The 21,067-nt window shown below is 38.0% G+C and overlaps 1 protein-coding gene across 6 annotated transcripts in view; it reads right to left on the reverse strand.

Annotated features, from left to right (window-relative positions):
- The window catches only part of KIF6 (kinesin family member 6), a 495,811-nt gene that overhangs the window by 85,643 nt on the left and 389,101 nt on the right, over window positions 1-21,067 (reverse strand). For all 6 annotated transcript variants that reach the window (XM_056818172.1, XM_056818176.1, XM_056818171.1 and 3 more), the window contains one exon: window positions 11,013-11,121. In XM_056818172.1, the coding sequence (XP_056674150.1) occupies window positions 11,020-11,121 (102 nt within the window). In that variant the 3' untranslated portion in view covers window positions 11,013-11,019. The remainder of the gene's footprint in view (window positions 1-11,012; window positions 11,122-21,067) is intronic.

The raw sequence follows: 21,067 nt of genomic DNA on the forward strand, positions 1-21,067 counted from the left end.
GTCATAAACTTTCAGTGGTAAAGTCAGTTCTCTAAACCATAGTTTCCCAAAACATTTCTGATCTGCATCAGGTGGAAAAGTTTCCACTTTGCTCATACTAAAGAAATTACAAGTTCATAAATCTCCCATGATTGTTATAATTATTCATATCACATATCATGATCTCTTAGATGTCTCCTTGTCAGAGATATAAACAACCAATGACTTCCATTCTTCACCTTCACTCTTTATGCTATAAAGACTGATGATAAGACGCATGATATCAGAGTCTTTGTGATAATCTTGTAGGGAAACATGACAGAAGCAAATGACTAGGCTTCACCCTTGCTAATCAAAATCACACTTTCCATTCCTGACCTCTACCCTAACTTTTTGCTTTTTTTCAGATCACTTTCTGAGACCTGACACACCCAAACTTCATAAATCAAACCTACTTGATGCCATGCCTCAGTATCCTGCCTGTTCTTAAACCTCTCAAGTCAGATTTATTATTTTTCAGGTACAAAGTCTTAAAAAGGAGAGATGACGTTTATTTAAATTCCTTTTGACTCTCTTACTGATTGATCAAAGCTTATATAGATTAGTGTTCATCATGGCAAATTTGCATAAGAAAATTTGAGTAGCTATATTAAACACATCTGTAGTCATCATGTTAAAACTTTTAGTTTCCTACTGTCTTTAGAAAAAATCCTAATTAGATAGAACAAAATGAAAGTGTAGATGAATCACAAGAAAGGGTTGAGTGGTAGAAGGCTGATTGGAAGAAATGATTAACTTGATGAAGTTATAAGAAAAGGATCTCCTTTTGGAGGCTATGGATATGCCAATTAATACCTTCCTTATGAGGGTTGAGGACATCTGTGCCTGGATGCTTGTCAACTGACTCATATTTCATTCAGGATGAATGATTGCCTCTTATTGTGAACCAAAGTCATTCCTTTTTTACTGGAGAGATTTAGGGAGAAAAAACTTTTGTACAGGAGATTTGGTCCTAGAGGAGAGAGAGAGAGAGAGAGAGAGAGAGAGAGAGAGAGAGAGAGAGAGAGAGAGAGAGAGAGAGAGAGAGAGAGAGAGAGAGAGAGAGACAGACAGACAGACAGACAGACAGACAGACAGAGACAGACAGAAAGAGAGAGAGAATGAGAGAGAGAGAGAGAGACAATTAAAGTCAAGGTAAAAGTGACACTGGATGCTGAGTGTCAATCTTCATGACCTTCCCTGGGGAGTCATTAGGGAGGCAAGAACAGGGACAGAGGCATTTATTCTCACCCATGGACCCTGTGTGGCTAAAAGAGGCTGGAGTAGGCCCACTTGACCACATAAGAGAATATGGAATCAAATGACCCAGTCTCCTGAATAGAGAAGGGGGTATCTGAATGCTAGTCTTCTGGAGAGAAAGGGTAAGAAGGGATTTATGTCTTGAAATCTCTATTATCTTAGAAAAGAAAAGGATCTTGGTATTCAGATTTTAGGGGAGAAAAAAGGGAATCCCTGGATAGTATCATCCTCTTGAAGTATTTAAGCATGTGACCTCAGAGGTAGAGGAGTACCAAGGGACAAAGCTATGATATGAAGCAAAAACCTGGATGGTGCTAATTGTAATCATCAGCAATATTTTAGATAAGACAGGTCTCATGGGAAATGTGGTTGCCTCTCTAGCAATACCCAAATCAACCATGAGGATAGTACTGTAAGAGGCCTATGTAGAGGACCCTAGGTTGAAGGTGAGACTTACCAGAAAGGTCAGAAGAATTAAATAACCTGTTTATGGGCTTTCTCTTTTTGGTGGCATTGATTCAGGCTAGTGGGCCAGAAATAGTATCTGGGAACTTGTGAGAGATTTTTTTTCCTGTATTTCTCTTATGCATTATAACTCAAATATACTATATGTATTTTTTCCATGGAGATAATCCTATATACTACTTTCTTAATCTTTCACAGAGACCCTGTATTTCTTCATTTCTTACTATGGTGGAGAGCCTCCCTCCATTTTCCTTATTCACCTTTCATGCTATTTCTTCCCAGATTTTTTCTTGGGAAGAGGAAGCTGGAATAGTGAAAGGAACACTAAACTTGGACTCAGATCACTTGACTTTAAATTTTTTATCACTTACTAACTAGTTCATGTTAGCCAAATCATTCCATATCTCTGTATCTCAGTTTTCTCATGAATGATGTCTAAGGCATTTTTTCTGTTTTCAGTCATTAGTCAGTTGCCTCCTATGTTCCATGCACTGTGCTAAAGGACACAAAAGAGGCAAAATACAGTCCTTGCCCTCAAGGAGCTCACAATCTAATAGGAGAGACAAATTGCAAACAAATATGTGCAAAAAAACATATAAAAGGTAAATAGGAAATAGTTAAAAGAGGAAAAGCAACAGAATCAAGAGTCAGGAGAAACCACCTGTAGAAAATTATATTTTAGTTATATATATATATATGTATATATGTATATATATATATGTATATATGTATATACATATATACATATATATATATATATGTATATATGTATATATATATATATATAGTTCCTGCAAGGGAAGCCAATAGACAGAATTATGGAGGGACAATGTACCAGGCATGGAGGACAACTAGAGAAAATACCCTGAGTTTGAGAAATGGAGTGGTTGGTTTGTGGAATATTCAGGAGATCAGTATCCTGGATCTAAGACTATGTGATAGGAGATAAGGTATAAGAAGACTAGGAAGGTAGGAGGGAGCTAGATTACAAAGGGCTTTGAATGCCAAGAAGAAAATTTTATATTTGATCCTAGAGGCAATAGGGAGCTACTGAAGTTTATTGTATAGGGAAGTAACATGGTACGATACAAGATAGATGAGATGTTTATTACTTTTCCCTCTAAAGGCTGGAAACTGAGTAAGAGAGGGTACAGAAGGAGATGGAAGCTGAACTTGTACCATAGGAGAAGGAAGTCCCATTCCCTTCCTCTTTCCTTAAGGGATGGGTGCAATAGGAGAAGAAAAACCAGATGACAAAGGAAGGTAGCTCCTCTTTGCAACAGAGGTTCTCCAAATTAGATGGGATGGGATGCTGGCATGGATAGGGCTTGGTACATACCAGAGGCTAGAGGGCAGGCTATGGAGGAAGTTGTAGACTTCTAGGACAGACTCAAGTTAGTAGGCCAGTACTTTGTCACCCTGTCAGGGCTCAGGCCCAACAGAGGATGGCCTGGCTGCTCTTTTCTGGCCAAATACTACTTTCAGTTTATAAGGCATACTTCTGCCATCTTGGACTCAGAGCCTTGAGGTAAGGGGTTATTATTATTATTATTATTATTATTTACTTTTCTTCCTATCCCCAGCATGTAACATAGTGCCTGCCACTTGGTAGGTCCTTAAAACATGCTTGACTGACTGAAAAAAAATTCTAGAATTCTGCCAGGAACTCAGATTAGTTTAAAATGTCATTCATGCTCTGAATGAATGAATAAATAAATCAGCCAATAAAGATATCTTGAAGACTCTATGTGTTGAGTCTGCATTGTCTTAGTACTCTGAAGGCTACAGAAATTTTTAATACATGAAACCTATCTTTAAGCCCTCAAGGAAACCTACTTGAGGTGACCCAATATACATACATGAAAATTAGAAAATGGTAAGGTCTAAAAAAATAAAGTAATAATTAAAATTTTAACAGTGGGATGAATTCCTATCCTCTTCCTAGCCTGTGCCATAAGACTTGTCTATCTTCACCTTGCATTTTCTACTTTTTTTTTATATTAATCTTCTCTTGGTTTGATATGAGAGGTTCAGTTGTGGGAAGGGACACATTTTCGGGGTCAGGTTATTTTATCAATCTTTGCATTTCTTATCTCATATGCTAGTTTGTTTCTCTTTGTGCTATTTAACATGAATTAATAATTGAATGGAATATAGTTTCTATGAAGATTGGCCAAAAAAGGAAGATTCCTATGCAGGGGTGGGATCATTGATCATTGCTAAGCATGAGGATTCACACAGTGTAATAGAAAGAATGCTAGATTTGGAGTTAAGAAGACTTAGATTTAAATATGGCTCTGTTGCCGACTACCTAGATGACCTTGGGCAAATATTTTAACCTCACTAGACCTCACTTTCCTCACCTATAAAATGAAGATGTTGGATTAGATAATCTTTTACTTAGATAATTTCTAACTCTTAAAAAATTAAAATCCTTACCTTTCATCTTAGAATCAATACTATGTTAAATGTCAAGTGTGAGAGACTTTGCTACTTACAGCAATACAACAATCCAGGACAATTTTGAAGGACTTATGAAAAAGAACACTATCTACCTCCAGAGAAAGAACTGTTGGAGTAGAAATGCCGATGAGAACACATGATTTATTACTTGTTTATTTGGGGATATAATTTGGGTTTGGGGCTTTATATGATTATTCACTTACAAAATGAATAATATGGAAATAGGTTTTGCATGATACATGTATGACCCAGATTGAATTGCTTGTCAGCTTTGGGGGGAAGGAAGAAGAGAGTGAATCAACATGAATCCTATAACTTTGGAAAACTTACGTGGAAATTTGTTATTAAAATAAAATAAAGATAAAAAATTAAAAAAATGAATCAATACTATGTATTGGTTCTAAGTCAGAAAAGAGGTAAGGGTGAGGTAATGGGGATTAAGTGACTTGTCCCAGGTAACACAGCCAGGAAGTGTCTGAAGCCAAATTTGAACCCAAGACCTCCTGATTTTTGATCCACTTAGCCACTTACTTGTTCCCGAGTCTTTCAACTCTTAATATTTGCTAGTATGTCAAGCATTATGAAGATGGACTTTTAGCAAAATGCAATGATCTTGGATCCCAATTGTCCTCTACTCAAAATTCCCACAAATTGCTTAAGAAATAGCACAAAGACTCTAGCTCACTGCAGGGCAAAAATCGCGTTAATATACAAACTGCATGTTCTGTGGCCAGGGATAACCAGTGTGGTTTAGCCCCAGAAAGAGGATAAAGAAGGATAAAGGGAGATAAGACACAATCCTACTTTGGACAATATGGACAAGGTGGCTTGTTTTTACCTCCTCTCACTCAGCACTTGGACCAGTGTTAACACAGGATAGAGAGGAGCAAAGACCAGATGTACCAGATTTCTGCTAGTATGCTCTTAAAAAGCCAAGGAAAGAATGATGGATTTCTAATAATCACTACCTCTGGAAATAGAGTCCTGTATCTATTTCCTGTGGGTGGTTGTGGGGGTGCATGATGAGTTCACCTGATGGAATTTTACCCAAAGCACAGTTTTCCTTCCTCTTCACATCATTTTCACCTCAGCAAAGGCATTATGCCAGCCACAATACCAAGCTAATCAGAAGCCACTGTTTTAAAAATGAAGGCAAAGGATTATAGTGAATTGATCTACTCCCTATCTTGCCTGCTGAAAGCTGTCAGAACTCACAATGGACAAATGAAATTAAGTGCAAATATAGCTAGGAAACTTTAATGCTACACAAACAAAAATCCTATTCCCCTGCCTTGATTTATACTTTTTAAATCTGACGAGTCATAGATGTCTTAGAGAGATTCTATATGCCTGAGATTCTGTCTGTCTCTGTTTCTCCCCTGCCTCTATTATTCCTTTGACAATTGTCCTTTTTTATTGTAATGCTATGTAGATCCAGACATGGATGAGAAAATACAGACATAAGTATTCTATTTTCACTATTAGGGAAACAACTCAAAATCCATTTACTATTGACGAAGATGGGGGTTGGAAATCATCTTTACATACATGCCTAGGTGTGATTCATTTCCCAAAATATGGATTTCTCTCTGGTGTGCAGGGATATTTATTGAGAAACGGAAGCATTTCCTCTGACTCTCCTGGCTTACGTATTTATAACTATATAATTTTTAGTAACTGAATAATTCAGAGTAACATAAATCAAAAGGAGCTCTACTCCTATGAAGGGATCATTGCAAAATGCCATTGTACTAGTTTCATGGTTTCCAGAATTAGAGAATTTTTGTGGATGGCAAACTCACAAGACTCTGCAATGTGAGAGGGCAGCTAAAAAGACCATATGTGATCTTGAACTGCATCATTACACACTGGTCAAAATAAGGGAGGTGACAATCCCATTGTACTCTACTTGTGTTAAACCACATATGAAGGATTATGTTTAGGTCTTGTTACCACATCTTAGGATGGACATTTGACAAGCTGGTGTGGGTGCACATGAAGATAGAAGAAGGAACTGGGAATGTTCAGCCTGAAGAATAAAAGTCTTTGAAAGGACATGATAGATATCTTTAAGTATTTGATTTTTAAAATATATTGTAAAGATATTTAATTTTTACTAATAACATATAACAACAAATTTCCACATACATTTTCCAAAGTTCTCTTCCTCCCTCTGTTCCCCGGAGTTGGCAAGCAATTTTATTTGGGCTATACATGTATTATTATGTGAAACATATTTTCACATTGTTCATTTTTATGAGAGAATTATTTTCATGTATTTGGATGTGTGGAAGTTACAGAGAAGATTTGGACTTGATCTTAGGAAAAACTGAAAATTATAGTTGTCTAAAAGTATATAAATGTTGGGGCAGGTAGGTGGCTCAGTGGATTGGGAGTTAGGCTCAGAGATGGGAGTTTCTGAGTTCAAATTTGACCTCAGTTACTTCCTAGTTGTGGGACCCTGGGCAAGTCACTTAAGCCTCAATGCCTAGCCCTTACTGCTCTTCTGCCTTATAACCAATATTTATTCTAAGATGGAAGGTAAAGGTTTAAAAAAAAATAATCAAGTGTGCTGCCTTGGAGGGTAGTTAGTTCTCCATCACTGGACATCTTCAAGAAAAGGTGAGAAGAGTTTATTAAGGATACTGTAGAAGAGATTCTTGTTCTGGTATGGGTGACTATTGACCTTCCTGGCTTCAGTTAGTCCCAACTAAAATCTCACTCTCTAGAGAAAGTCTTTCCCCTCTTAATTCCAATACTTCTTTTTTTTGGGGGGGGGGGTTATCTCCTATTTATCCTGTATATAGCTTTCTTTCTTTTTGTTTGCATGTTGTCTTCCCCATTAGATTGTAAGTTCCTTGAGGGCAGGGACTCTTTTGCCTCTTTTTGAAACCATAATGCTTAGTACAGTACTTGGCATAGTAGGCACTTAATAATTTTTTGATTGATTGACTTTCAATTTTGAGATTATATATGTCTGGGGGGGACCATTATTCCTTCTGCAATTTTCTTTCTTTTTTTTTTTACTGTAATGCTATATATTTATGCAGAAAAAATGATTTAGGTTGATCACCTAGAAATTCATTTGAATAGAAAAATTTATTTATTGCTGAAAAAGAAATCTATATGGAAAGATGTGTGTTGGAATCATTAGTTTCTGTGAACTACAGCTATAGGAAAGCTGGCAGCACAAATATTGTGATCTTAGCCAGGATGAATTAAATATTCTAAAACTAAATGACTATGTGTTATATAGCTCTAGTTATTAGAGCATATATACAAAATTTTGAGAAAGTGATATGAGAGTTCCATGCTAGAATTTGATATGGAAGGGTTATACTATCCTTATCTTTTCTTTTAAATGGGATATTAAGTCATAGGCATAAACCATGAAGGAAAACTCATATCATGGCGGATCCAGAAATATCCCAGCTCTTTCTGGCCATTTTTCAAACCATGCTGCCTGAATTTTGATCATCCTTCTCATCTCTTCCCACTAGAATCTGGACTTTGTTCCTAGAACCCTCGGCTTTGATAGTCGAGCTTTATTATTTTGCCTAGAACCAGGCCTCCACATCACTTCCAAACAACACCTCCTGCACTTCAGTCATCCTTATAATCTTCATTTCCTCCCCTCTTGACCTGGTCTTTGTCCCTCAGATTATAGATTTTAGTTGCACACTTTATCTAAGAACCAGATCTATCTGCTATTTTGGGACCAGAAACCAAGAATGGGTTTTGCATCCTAAAATACAATAAAACATCATTTTAAAATGTAAAAACCATTCTTAAATTCCTGGAAAACAGGGGGAGGGACAGATATGGCCATTAGGCACTTGCAAAAGTTTATGGATCCCTGCTCTGGATCAACAAACTGTAGGCCAACAAATTTCTCTTTGTCAATCATTCTGTAACCTCACACCTACATTCATGAATTTGTTTAAAATTCACTTTTCTTCCATGGTATTCACTTTTGTCTAGGAAGCTTTCTAACACACAGGCCTGATCTATCCATTGGACAGAAGATCAATTCTCATGGCTTTAATACTTATGGCTCTAAAATCTTAATCTCTTTATATCTCTAGTCTTATCCTTCCACCTGAGGGCCAATCCTGTATATCCAATTCTGTATTAGATTTCTTACTTTTATATTTTTCTGTCACCTCAAATTTAGCATTATTCAATCTAAACTATCTTCCCTCAAACCAGTTTCATGTCTCATCTTTAATCAATCATTCATTCAATAACAGCTAGAATTTATGTTGGGCTTCAAGATTTACAAAGTGATTTATAAATATCTCATTTTATCCTCACAACTCAGGGAGGTAGATACTATTATTATCCCCACTTTAAAGATGAAGAAACAGAGGCAGAAGTTAAATTACTTTCCCAGGGTCACATGACGAATAGTAGATTTTTGAGTCTCAATTTGAGCTCACATTTTTTTTGATTCCAGACCCAATGCTTTATCTACTGTCCCACTTATCTTTACTTATTAAGCTCTAAAACCATCATTTTCCTAGTCATCCAGGCTAATCCTCCTTTTTCATCACTCCCATTTACTAAGTCCATTTGATTTTGTCTGAAAAATATTTCTAGGATGTGGTCTTCCCTTTTCTCTGCCTTTGTCAATGCCAAAATTCAGGCCAATATCACCTCTATCAGGATCACTAAGTAGTTTTATAGCTGATCTTGATTCTAGGTTTTTTTCCCACTTTAAACCATTTGTGTATCATGAACAGACTTATTTTTTTTCCCTTGAAATAGACTGTTCTCGTCTTGTTTCAACCCTTGAACTCCTTTCTCTCAGTGTTCAATGTCCTTTACTGTTTGATCCCACCATATTTTTCCATTTTTAATTTCCCATGTGTATCCATTAGTTGGGATGGAAAGGGAAGAATTTCAAGCACAAGGCTCAGTGTGAACAAAGGTTCTGGGGTGGAAAAATACAGAGTATTTGGGGAGGGGAGGAAATGGGAAAGGAGGAAGGAGAGGAGTCAAGACTTGAGGTTTCATTGTGTAGGGCAAAGAAGGTCAAAAAGCTGATTTTTTTTTTTTTTTTGCCAGAGCAGATCAGTATCTTATAGACTCGAGTTCAAATGTGGTCTCAGACTTTTATTTAGCTTTTGAGAAGTTACTTTGACTTTTTGTGCTCCTTCTTTCATCCTAAAAATAGGGACAACAGTGGTACCTATATCTTAGGGTTGCTTTGAGAATATAATGAGATAACAGTTGTAAAAACAGCAAATAAGCACTGACTGTTATCAGAGAATTTCAGGCAGCACTGAGAGGGTTAGAGTGACTTGCCCAGTGTCACCTAATCACTATGTGGCAGAGACAGACATGGCACCCAGGTCTTCCCAACCAAAGAGGACAGCTCTCTAACCATAGGCAACATTGCTTTTCTTTTTAGCATGCTGAGATATGAGAGAATAAATGGTCCAGCTGGATGGAAGAGACAATTCTGGAAAGGGAGAGGGTGCAGTATTGTGGAGGAGTTTGAACTCCAGGTAAAAGTCCATTTTTTTGGTTAGATAATAGGGTGTCACTGAAATTTTTGAATAGAGAAATGTCATGATTCAACCACAGGCATATTACTTATGATGTATTTTTCTTATCAATAAAATGAAAAGTTTAGAATAGATGATCCTTACAGTCCCTCAGAGCTCTAATGACTTAGAAACTTGTAGTTTGTATCATACAATTTAGAATTCTGTTTAGTGGTATTATTCACTGTGATTCAGGAGGAGATAGAGTTTGGGTGCTGGGATCAAGAAGATCTGAGTTCAAGTCCTGTATCAGAAACTTATTATCTGTATGATGTTGGGCAAACCATTTAACTTCTGTCAAATTCTATCTTTTCATTTGTAAACTAGGAATAATGATAGTCCTATCTTGGACAGTTGTTTTGAGGATCATTAATATATATAAAAAGCATTTTGTGGGGGCAGCTGGGTGGCTAAGTGGATTGAGAGTCAGACCTAGAGACAGGAGGTCCTAGGTTCAAATCTGGCCTCAGACACTTCCCAGCTGTGTGACCCTGGGCAAGTCATTACACTCCCCCATTGCCTAGCCCTTACCACTCTTCTGCCATGGAACCAATACACAGTATTGACTCTAAGACAGACGGTAAGGGTTTTTATTTTTTAAAAAAGCATTTTGTAAACTATAAAGCACTACATACACCCTTTTATTAGTTATGTTGTTGTTATTAATCATTATTAATGTTGCTAGCTTTGTGTCCCCAAAGACATTGCAAACTCTGTGAAGGCAGAGACCATTATAGAACTTTCTTAATATGACCCATAGTGCCTGGTATGGTGCCAAACACATAGTAGGTATTCACTAAATCCTTAGTAATTTATTTAAGCATTTGAGGTATTCTAGTATTCTATGATAAAAGAACAGTTGATGGTATGTTTCAAACCTAACCTTTATACCTGGAGTTAGTTAAGCAGTTCGATTTAACAAGTATTTCTGGAGCATCTCATAGGTGTCTTGAACTCTGCTGTGTGCTGAGTAGACATAGAGCCAGAACTGCACATTAATATGGTCCCTGACCTCAATTACCTTACCATTTTATTGAGGGAGATAAAACTTAGACATATGAAATTATTAGAGAACAGTATAAGACAATATAAATTATGTTAAATTGAATCGATGCCATTCCCCTAGAGAAGAAATAGAGAAGAAATATCCTTTCTCCAAGTTGGGCTGTGCAAATTAGGCAATATGCAATGAAGCATTTCCTTCTACCTGAAATGTCCAGGCCATGGAGGAAAAATGACTCGCAGAGTTGGTCTTACCTCTGCTTTAAAATCTGTTTGTTGTCCTCGATTGTAACACTATCGGCATGATCACGCTTAAAAATTTCAAAAGCCTCCTGGCGTCCCAGTGACATCTCTTCTTTCTTTCCTGTTTGGGGACACATGAAGATAGCGTTAGCCTCAGGAAGAAGATCATTTTTAAGTGACAATTCAGGACAAATTCCTAGAGTAGCCAGTGACTAAGGCTTCTATAGTCATGAGGCTCCAGATCAAACTTGGGGTCCTGGACCCTGCTAGTTAACCCCCAGGGCTCTGTGGAGGCACTGGCATAAAACATATAGGTGGAATGTAGGTTTCTTGAAGGCAAGCATTATTTTATTTTTGTCATTGTATTCCCAGCCCCTAGACCAGTGGCTGGCATAGTAAACGGTGGTGATTGATCCTCTGTACTTTACTAGATTTTCACTTGTCCTTGAGTTTGCCTGGTTTTAGAGAGAATACCTCACTAGAAGAAACAACTTGCAATATGGTTAAAATAAAAATGAAAATGTCAAACATTAGGTAAGAGGAAATATTTAAAAAATGTTTTCATTTCAATTATGTGCCATGCTTTGCTTCATCCTTCCCTCTCATTTTCCTTTCATACACCAGATCAGGTTTTCTATTATTTTCTCTGTACATTGCCAGGTAAATGGTAGGAAAATAAGTGGTTATTAAAATGGAAGTTTGAGTGGAAAACTAAGGAACTGAACATTTCTTTTGCACCTACTATGTGCCAGGCACTGTGCTAAATGTTTGGGCTAAAAATATAAGAAAGAAAACCAATCCATGCCCTTGAGCTCACAATATAATTGGGAAAGACATTAAAGGAAGATGAAAAGGGGAGGGAAGAGAAGGCACCTTGTGTAGATGTGTGATGGGATCTGGTCCAAAGGAGTTCAGCTAAGTGGAAAATGAAGAGATGCTTGGCTTGAGAACTCCCTTTAAATGGAAACTTTTGGAGGAGTTATATCATTTTCCCAGTCCTTTAAGAGAGGGGGACTAGTGATATCGAGGGTACTGATGAAGTATTGAATAATGAGACTTGATGCTCTCAGAGGATGATGAGTTTCCTAATGATGAAGCTCCTCTGGGCAGGGTGGAGTCCAGTTCAATGGAGCATAAATGGCTGGAAAATGAGACTAAATTTATTGAGAATGTGCTCTCAAAGTCTCTATAACTAGTGATCCCCTAAATTCTATGATTCCAAATAAAACATTCATTTCCCAATCTAATATTTAATTTGATGCTTAGGAACAATGGTCAACAAGAAACTACAGTTTTTATTACCAGCAAGTGGGCTCATGGTAGAAAGATACAAATTTAGCCCTTTCCTGAGGAATAAGACATATAAAACCCCAAGCCTTTAACTGTAGTATTTAGTAGCAACCCTTTCAGGCCATTATAGAGTTAAGGGACTCTTTGACAGTTGTGTGATGTGTTTAAATCACCTGTTTTCATCAGTCCTCAACCCTTCATATTTGGATTATTGCACACGTCATCTTGTTGGAGTCTGACACATTTCTATTACAGTCCACCTTTAATCAGCTGCCAAAGCGACCCAGCTCTGAGCTTGTCATCCCTCTACTCAATAGACTCCAGTGGTTATCACCTTCAGGATCAAATATAAAATCCTTTGTTTGGTATTTACAGCCATTCATAGCCTGTTCCTCTCCCTTTTCCAGTCTTGTCACACTGAATACCTCACATATCCTGTGAGTCAATGACACCAGCAATCCTTGCTGTTGCTCACAGAAGATACTCCATCTCTGAGCATCTTTACCAGCTATCCCACAAATCTAGAATTCTTTCCCTCATCATCTCCCTGGTTACCTGCAAGTCCAGGCTACAATTCCATGTTCTATAAGAAGTTTTTTTTTTGTATGATGGTTTACTGTGAATGACTTAACCATTGCCAACAATGTAAAGATCCTAGACTCTCTGACACAAGTCTCTTCCCATTCCAATCCATCTTTAATCAGTTGCCAAAATGACCTTTCTAAAGCCCAACTCTGAGCACGTCACCCCTCTACTCAATAGACTCTAGTGCTTATCACTTCCAGAATCAAATGTAAAATCCTCTATTTGGTAGTTACAGTCCTTCACAACCTAAGAGATCCAAGAGACTTATGATGAAAAAGGCTATTCACCACCATAGGAAGAACTGATGGAGTCTCAATTGGCTGTCTAAATCCCTGAGGGTGTTCCTGTAGCATTATATTATCTAGAAATATCTATGTCCTCTCCCATGGAGAAATCCAGTCCTGGTATGTAACAGGTTTAAGACTGTAGCTAGCATATTGTATTCAGCAGCAGATCGAGTTCTATGGGAGGAGAAATCAAGCACCAATTCTAATTGGTGACACTTTCTGAGACTTCACTGAGCAGCTTTCAAACAGACCAGATATTATTTCTCCCCTCCCCTGGAAAAAAAGACATTCCCTCACTTCATGTCTGCCTCTGGGTAGGACTGCCGAATATGCCCAGCTGACAACAATTTAATGATTATCATTGATAAAAATAGCACCATGAAGAATGTCTGAATGTGAAACACACAAAGACACTCCACCCTCTTTCAATGAGAAGCAAACAGACAATGATTAGTATAGTCTTCACATCTGTACCACATACCCAAGGAGGGGGTGAATACAAGGATAGACTTTTGGTAAGAATTGGAAGAATAAGCCACAACAGGGAGATTTTGAATAGCTGTTGTCTTTGGGTGCTTATTTCACTGACCATTCTAGGCCTAACTCTACACAGATCATCAAATCAGCTCTACTATCCATCACTATTTTCTGTCCCCAAAGTTAGAAGACTAGTTCTTCTTTCCAGTGTTTATCTAGCCTGCCCAATAATGTATATTTTATTGCTTAAAGTAACAGAGGGAGTGAATAGCTTCCTCCACAAAAGGAGGTAGAAGGCAAAGTTCACACTGGGAGGGCTTTGGGGAAAAGAAAAGGTCCTATGAAATTAAGTTGTAACCTAGATGAGGGACTACCAAATAGCTTCCCATCATCACAGAGAAGATGACATTGTGGAGATGATTGGCCAGATGTTTCCTTATTGGAGTCAAACTTGGCATCTTTTATTAATTGAACTTAATTGGGTCTTGAAGTTGTGGGTCCTTAACTTGGGAAAGGCATTAAAAAAAAAACCTTACTTTCTGTGTTAGTAACAGCTCTAAGACGTAAGAGCAAGAGCTAGGCAAACAGGGTTAAGTGATTTTCTCAGATCACACAGCTAGGAAGTGTCTGAGGTCAGATTTGAACCCAGGTCCTCCCAATTCCAGACCTGGCACTCCGTCCAATGAGCCACCTAGCTACCCCTGGGAAAGGTACTTCTAAGACTCATTCATGTGCTACAAAAGCAATTAAAAACATAGTCAATAAATTATGAGCATATTTTGATCTGGAATTCTCTGCACCTTTCAGTTAATTCTGTGACTCAAAGGAAGTGGTCTATTGTAGAGGACGATTTGCAAAAGCCTGTTTATTCTCTTCTTGATATCTTTATTTTTATGTTTGTTTTTTAATTAAAATTTTTTTTCCATGGCTACATGATTCATTTTTTCTCCTTCCCCTCTTCTTTCTCCTCTCTTGGAGCTGGGTTATACATGTGTTATTACTTGATAACTATTTCCATATTATTCATTTTTGTAATAATCTTTTAAAGCAAAAATCCCAAATCATGTACCCATATAAACAAGTGGTAAATCATAGGCTTTTCTTCTGCATTTCTACTCCCACATTTCTTTTTCTAGATGTGGATAGCATGGCCTGGATCATTACATTGCTATTAGTAGCAAAGTCAATTACATTTAATTATTCTTCAATGTTTCCATTTCTATGTACAATGTTCTCCTGGTTCTGCTAATTTCACTTCTCATCAGTTCATGGTCTTTCCAGTTCTTTCCAGTTCATATAGAAATAATTCTTGTTATCTTTATTAAAGATGTTCTCAATATAGTGCAGGCTACATAAAGATTGTGTAGAAATGGGAATGTAGGCAAAGGGTCAGTGGTTATTGATATTGGTTTTTTTTCCTAGTTTGAGTGTTTGTGGGTTTTTTTGGAAAATTTTATTTAGTCAATTTAGAACATTATTCCTTGGTTCCAAGAACCATATTCTTTTCCTCCCTCCCCTCCCCCCACCTCCTTCCTTTAGCTGACATGCAATTCCACTGGGTTTTACATGTGTCCTTGATCAGAACCTATTTCCATGTTGTTGATGTTTGCATTAGGATGATCATTTAGAGTCTCTATCCCCAATCATATTCCCCTTGACTCATATAATCAAGCAGTTGTTTTTCTTTGGTGTTTCTGCTCCCACAGTTTTTCCTCTGGATGTACATATTGTTCTTTCTTGTGTTCTTTCTTGTATATCCCTCCAAGTTGTTCAGGATTGCTACATTGCTATTGATATTGTCTTGATCCTCCATTGGGGGTAATATTAATACCCAGGATTTTCCCCCACCTCAACTGTTTGAGTATCTTTCCTTTTTCTTTTTTTCAGATAGCATGAAAATCCATCCTCTATATATTGATCTTGTCCAGCTCATTTTATTTAGGATTATTTCCATTGCCTCATGTAACACTATGGGACCTGTGAGGTTAAAGTTCAAATGGAGCAAAACTCTCTCACATACATCAAGCTTGGGTTTTGACAGTTGTGGCTAGCACTAGCCCAAATGTCCTTAAATGAGTAGAGTAGAGGAAAGGTTGGAGAAAGAAATGGGCTCTGTCCTCAGCCTTGTCCTCTTCTGGCCCTACAGATTCTTTCTTGGCAAATGCTTTCCTATTTAGAGCTCCAGCTCTCATAGCCATACATGGGAAGCTTTTACCTACATGGACCATCAAACTTAAAGTCAGTAACTCCAAAACTGAAGTTATCTTTCTTCCCCAAACTTGATTTTCTTCCTGATTTCTCTTTTTCTGTCAATAGATATATCAGTAACAATCACCTTTGATCAAAATCTTGATATCACATTTTAATCCTTTTTACATTTTACCACTCACATAAATTCTGAAGATCATCTGGCAAGATAAGTTACTGGACACTGAGATCCTTTCTTGAACTGAATTGCCAAATATTTAAACTTTATTACAGAGAGGCAACTCCAACGTGTTAGTCATGTTGTTCAAATGCCAAACATACATTTGCTTAAAAGACTATTTTACAGAGAACTCAAACAAGGCAAATGCTCACATGGAGGTCAGAAGAAGTGTTACAAATACACTCTAAAGGTCCCTGAAGAACTTTGGTATTGATTATGAGACATGAGAGACACTGGCAAAGGACCATCCAGTATATCATGTCTGCATTAAAGAAGCCACTCCTCTATGAGCAAGGCAGAATTGCAGTAGTTTGAAAGAAATGTGAGAAAATTTAGACATCTTCATCCCATATGTTTATATGGACTATTTGTGCACAACCTGTGTTAGAGTCTTCCAAGTCTTCCAAGCTCCCATTGGTCTGATCAGTAACAGTTGGGACATGCTGTACAACTGACCCTGGCACAATCGATGTCGTTTTGGTCCTTTACTGGGTGGCAAGTGATGATAGGCTGGTGGTTGGTCCTGAAGATAGCAGGGAAGGAGGACACTATCTACCCAGGGGTTGGTTCCCTGGATAATAGCTAGGGTGGCATCTGGGAAGCAAGGCTATTGGTCTGCATAATGTAGCTATTCCTGGGGGTTTTTAGGCTCAAAGTTCTGAGCTATTTTCACTGACAGAAGATGTGATAGTAAAGATGGCTGGATAAGGATAACAACCAAACAACCAACTAGTTGTCAGGCCCTGTGACCACCACCCTATCTTTCAACATTTGTTCCCTCTTTTTTATCTTTATTGTTATCATCTCTTTTCAGACCCTAATCACCTCCAATCCCGGACCAGCTTCTAATCAGTCTATTCAACTCTCACCATCCTCCAATTCACTGTAAACATGATTTCTGTCTCTATGTCTAATTGACACTCCCCTTATTTAGCCCATAAAAATGACTGCCTATAGATCATGTAATAAAGGCAAAACTCACATTCTGGAATTACCCTTACCTTTCTAACTTTATCTAAGGTGAAAAAACTTTACTATCTTAAGAGCTTGCAGTGTGCCAGGCCTTTTGGGAACATTCTTTTCTGCATCTTTGGAGGCTACTGAGAAGGTTGGAGGCAATGACTCCACTAGAAAGGATTGCCTCCATGGAAGATGGCTTGTTGGGGCAGGCTGGAAGCAGGACCAGTGGCCTGGGAGAAAGGGCTCTTGGGCTTACCTGCCTATTGGTGGCAGTTGGTTTGCAAATGGTGGTGGCAGGGATGGTGGTGCCATCCATCAAAGGCTCTGGATGATGATGTAGGAAACAGACTATGATCTAGGGTACATTGTATGAATGAGGTTTCTGGGCACAGGGTCTTATGTTATATCCCTCAGAGTTAGAGGATGGGTATTGGTCAAGGAGGTGGCAGTAGTTCAATTGCCCCACTCATTCTGCCTCCTTTCTCTCCTTTAGGGTGACAATGCTTTTGCTGGAATAAGTGGTGTCATCTGGTATTTGTGGTGACAGGTCCATGGTTGATAGTTGTTGGGGACTATAATGGTAGCATGGCCAGTGGCCTGTGAAATGCTGCTATTCCTAGGACTCTTGGCCTTTACCTTCTCAAAAATGGCAGTAGTTTGGTATTGGTATTTGGTATTAGTTGCTGGTGATGGTCTCCTGAATGATAGCTGTTGGGGCTGGAATGGAAATAAACATGATGGTCTGGGAATGGAATTGCTATTCCCAAGGATCTTGGTTTAGCTGGCAGTTGGCTGGTGGTTGGTCTTGAGGGTGGGAAGGAAGGACACCATCCCCAAAGGGGTTTTTTCCTTGGATAGTAGCTGAGGTGGCAGCCTAGAAGCAGGGCTATTGGTCTGAATGTTATTCCTGGAGGCTCTTGGGTACAAAGTCCTGTGCTATCTCCACTGATGGAAATGGCCAGATGGTAAGGATGGATGCATAAGATGTGAAACATGAAATAATGGTTTGGGACTACCTAGATACAATGGGAGAAGTAGGTTTACATTGACTTTGTACATTGAGTCAAGATGGCTCAATTACATGGTAGGGATTGCAAATTTGATCAAACAGATTAATTTTCCCAGGGACTGGGGGCATAGATACTGGAGGTATGGTATAGAGTATGCTGGCACTCTCTGCTCCAGTTAAATTTAACAACTCCCTGTTTGTTTCTCTCTCCCAAACTCCTAATATGTCCTCTGCAATCCCGACTCCATATTTTTGCTTATATTACTATACCCTCTGCCTGGAATGCTCTAGCATCCTCTGTAGCCCCTGCCTCCATCTGTTCAAGTCTTGACTTGATTGCCCCATCACACCCATAAAGCTTGATTCCCTAAGTTAGTAATGATTTGTTATTTCTCAGATTTCACAGAGCACTCTGTTCCACTACACTTAGCCCTTATTAGATTACATTTGCAGTTTCACATTCAGTTCTAGGCTACAAATATTAGGAAGGACACGGAGAAACTGGAATATGGTGAAAGGAGGATTACTAGCATTATTAATCAAGTATTTATTAAGTAGCTACTGTGGGCCAGTTTTTTGTCCCTCTCCTTCAGAGTCCCACTGATCTGTGTGCATGTGCATGTGTGTGTGTGTTTGTGTGTGTATATATATATATATATGTGTGTGTGTGTGTGTGTGTGTGTGTGTACTTGCTCACATGTGTCTTATAGGCTAAGAGGAGGCTTAGAAAAGGGAAGAGGGCTGAGAGGATGAGCCAAAAGTTGGGAATGTCTATTGTTGTAGGTGTTTGCTGACCTCACCACATCAGATCTTTTATGGGGGGGGCAAGATAGTACAATCCCTGTGAAGGGCATCAGCCAGTAAAGATCATGTAAGACCTTTCTAGGCACTATTGATAGAAGAAGGTAGCATAACAGGGAATATAGTCAGAGAAGATAGAGGTAATTAGATGAGACCAGGAGAATGCTTCAACTCAGGCTATCTTTCTATCATCTAGCCTGCTGATTTCACATTGACTGTCCTTAATCCCTGCTTTCTATCTGTTACTATGGAAACAATATCTCCAACAATATAATTTCAACAATTGTTCATGGAAAAAGCATATCAACAAATTGTTCTCTGTTTCCACCTATCATCTGTGTGACTTCCTAGACCAGAACATCTTTCCTTACCCACAAGTCTCCTGTTAGAATTTAAGTCCCTTGGTTTTTTACTTAATTAGAAAAAACAGTAACAAAGTTTAGTTGGAAAAAACAAAAGATCAAGAATATCAAGGGAAATAATAAAAAAATGCAAAGGAAGGTGGCCTAGTAGTGCCAGATATTAAAATGTACTATAAAGCAGTGGTCATCAAAACAATATGGTATGGCTAAGAGATAGAAGGGAAGATCAGTGGAATAGAATTGGGGTAAGTGACCTCAGCAAAACAGTCTATGATAAACCCAAATCCCAGAGCTTTTGCAACAAAAATCCACTATTTGACAAAAACTGCTGGGAAAATTGGAAAACAGTATGGGAGAGATTAGGTCTAGATCAGCATCTCACACCCTACAACATGATAAACTCAGAATGGGTGAATGACTTGAACAAAAAGAAGGAAACTATAAGTAAATTAGGTGAACACAGAATAGTGTCAGATCTTTGGGAAAGTAAAGATTTTAAGACCATGCAAGAGTTAGAAAAAATTTCAAAATGCAAAAAAAAATAATTTTGATTACATTAAATTAAAAAGGTTTTGTACAAACAAAACCAATACAACCAAAATTAGAAGGGAAGCAACAAATTGGGGGAAATCTTCATAACAAAAACTTCTGACAAAGGTCTAATTACTCAAATTTATAAGGTGCTAAATCAATTGTACAAAAAAATCAAGCCATTCCCCAACTGATAAATGAGCAAGGGACATGAATAGGGAGCTTTCAGATAAAGAAATAAAAACTTAATAAGCACATGAGAAAATGTCCTAAATCTCTTATAATCAGAGAAATGCAAATCAAAACAACTCTGAGGTATTACCTCACACCTAGCAGATTGGCTAAAATGACAGCAAAAGAAAGTAATAAATGTTGGAGGGGATGTGGCAAAGTTGGGACATTAATTCATTGCTGGTAGAGTTGTGAACTGATCCAATAATTCTGGAGGGCAATTTGGAACTATGCACAAATGACACTAAAAGACTGTCTACCCTTTGATCCAGCCATCGCACTGCTGGGATTGCACCCCAAAGAGATAATAAGGAAAAAGACATGTACAAAAATATTCATAGCTGAGCTCTTTGTGGTGGCAAAAAATTGGAAAATGGGGGGATGCCCTCCAATGGGGGAATGGCTGAACAAATTGTGGTATATGTTGGTGATGGAATACTATTGTGCTCAAAGGAATAATAAAGTGGAGGAATTCCATGTGAACTAGAACTATCTCCAGGAATTCATGCAGAGTGAAAGGAGCAGAACCAAGAGAACAATGTACACAGAAACTGATACACTGTGGTAAAATCGAATGTAATAGACTTCTCTACTAGTAGCAATGCAATGATCCAGAATGCTATCCACATCCAAAGGAAGAACTGTGAGAAAAGAAACACCGAAGAAAAACAACTGCTTGATCACATGGGTCGATGGGAATATAACTGAGGAAGTAGACTCTAAAAAATCATCCTAGTGTAAATATCAATAATATGGAAATAGGTCTTGATCAATGACACATGTTAAACCCAGTGGAATTGTGCATCAGATATGGGACGGGGTGAGGGGAGGGGAGGGAAAGAACATGAGTCTTGTAACCATGGAAAAATGTTCTAAATCATCTAATTAAATAAAATAAAAAAAAATAAGCTCCTTGAAGGCAAGGTCTGTTTCTCTTATGTTTTTATATCCCAATGCTTAGTACAGTGTGTGACACAAAGAGAGTAACTACTTAATACATGCTTTTATTACATTCACTTTATTTATTTGAACACATATAGACAAAAAAGAAACTATCTTTGCCTTTGAGAGCTTATGTCCTATAGGGATAGATAAAAGTATCTGAT

Source organism: Monodelphis domestica, chromosome 2 (assembly GCF_027887165.1).
Source record: "Monodelphis domestica isolate mMonDom1 chromosome 2, mMonDom1.pri, whole genome shotgun sequence".
Lineage (NCBI taxonomy): Eukaryota > Metazoa > Chordata > Mammalia > Didelphimorphia > Didelphidae > Monodelphis > Monodelphis domestica.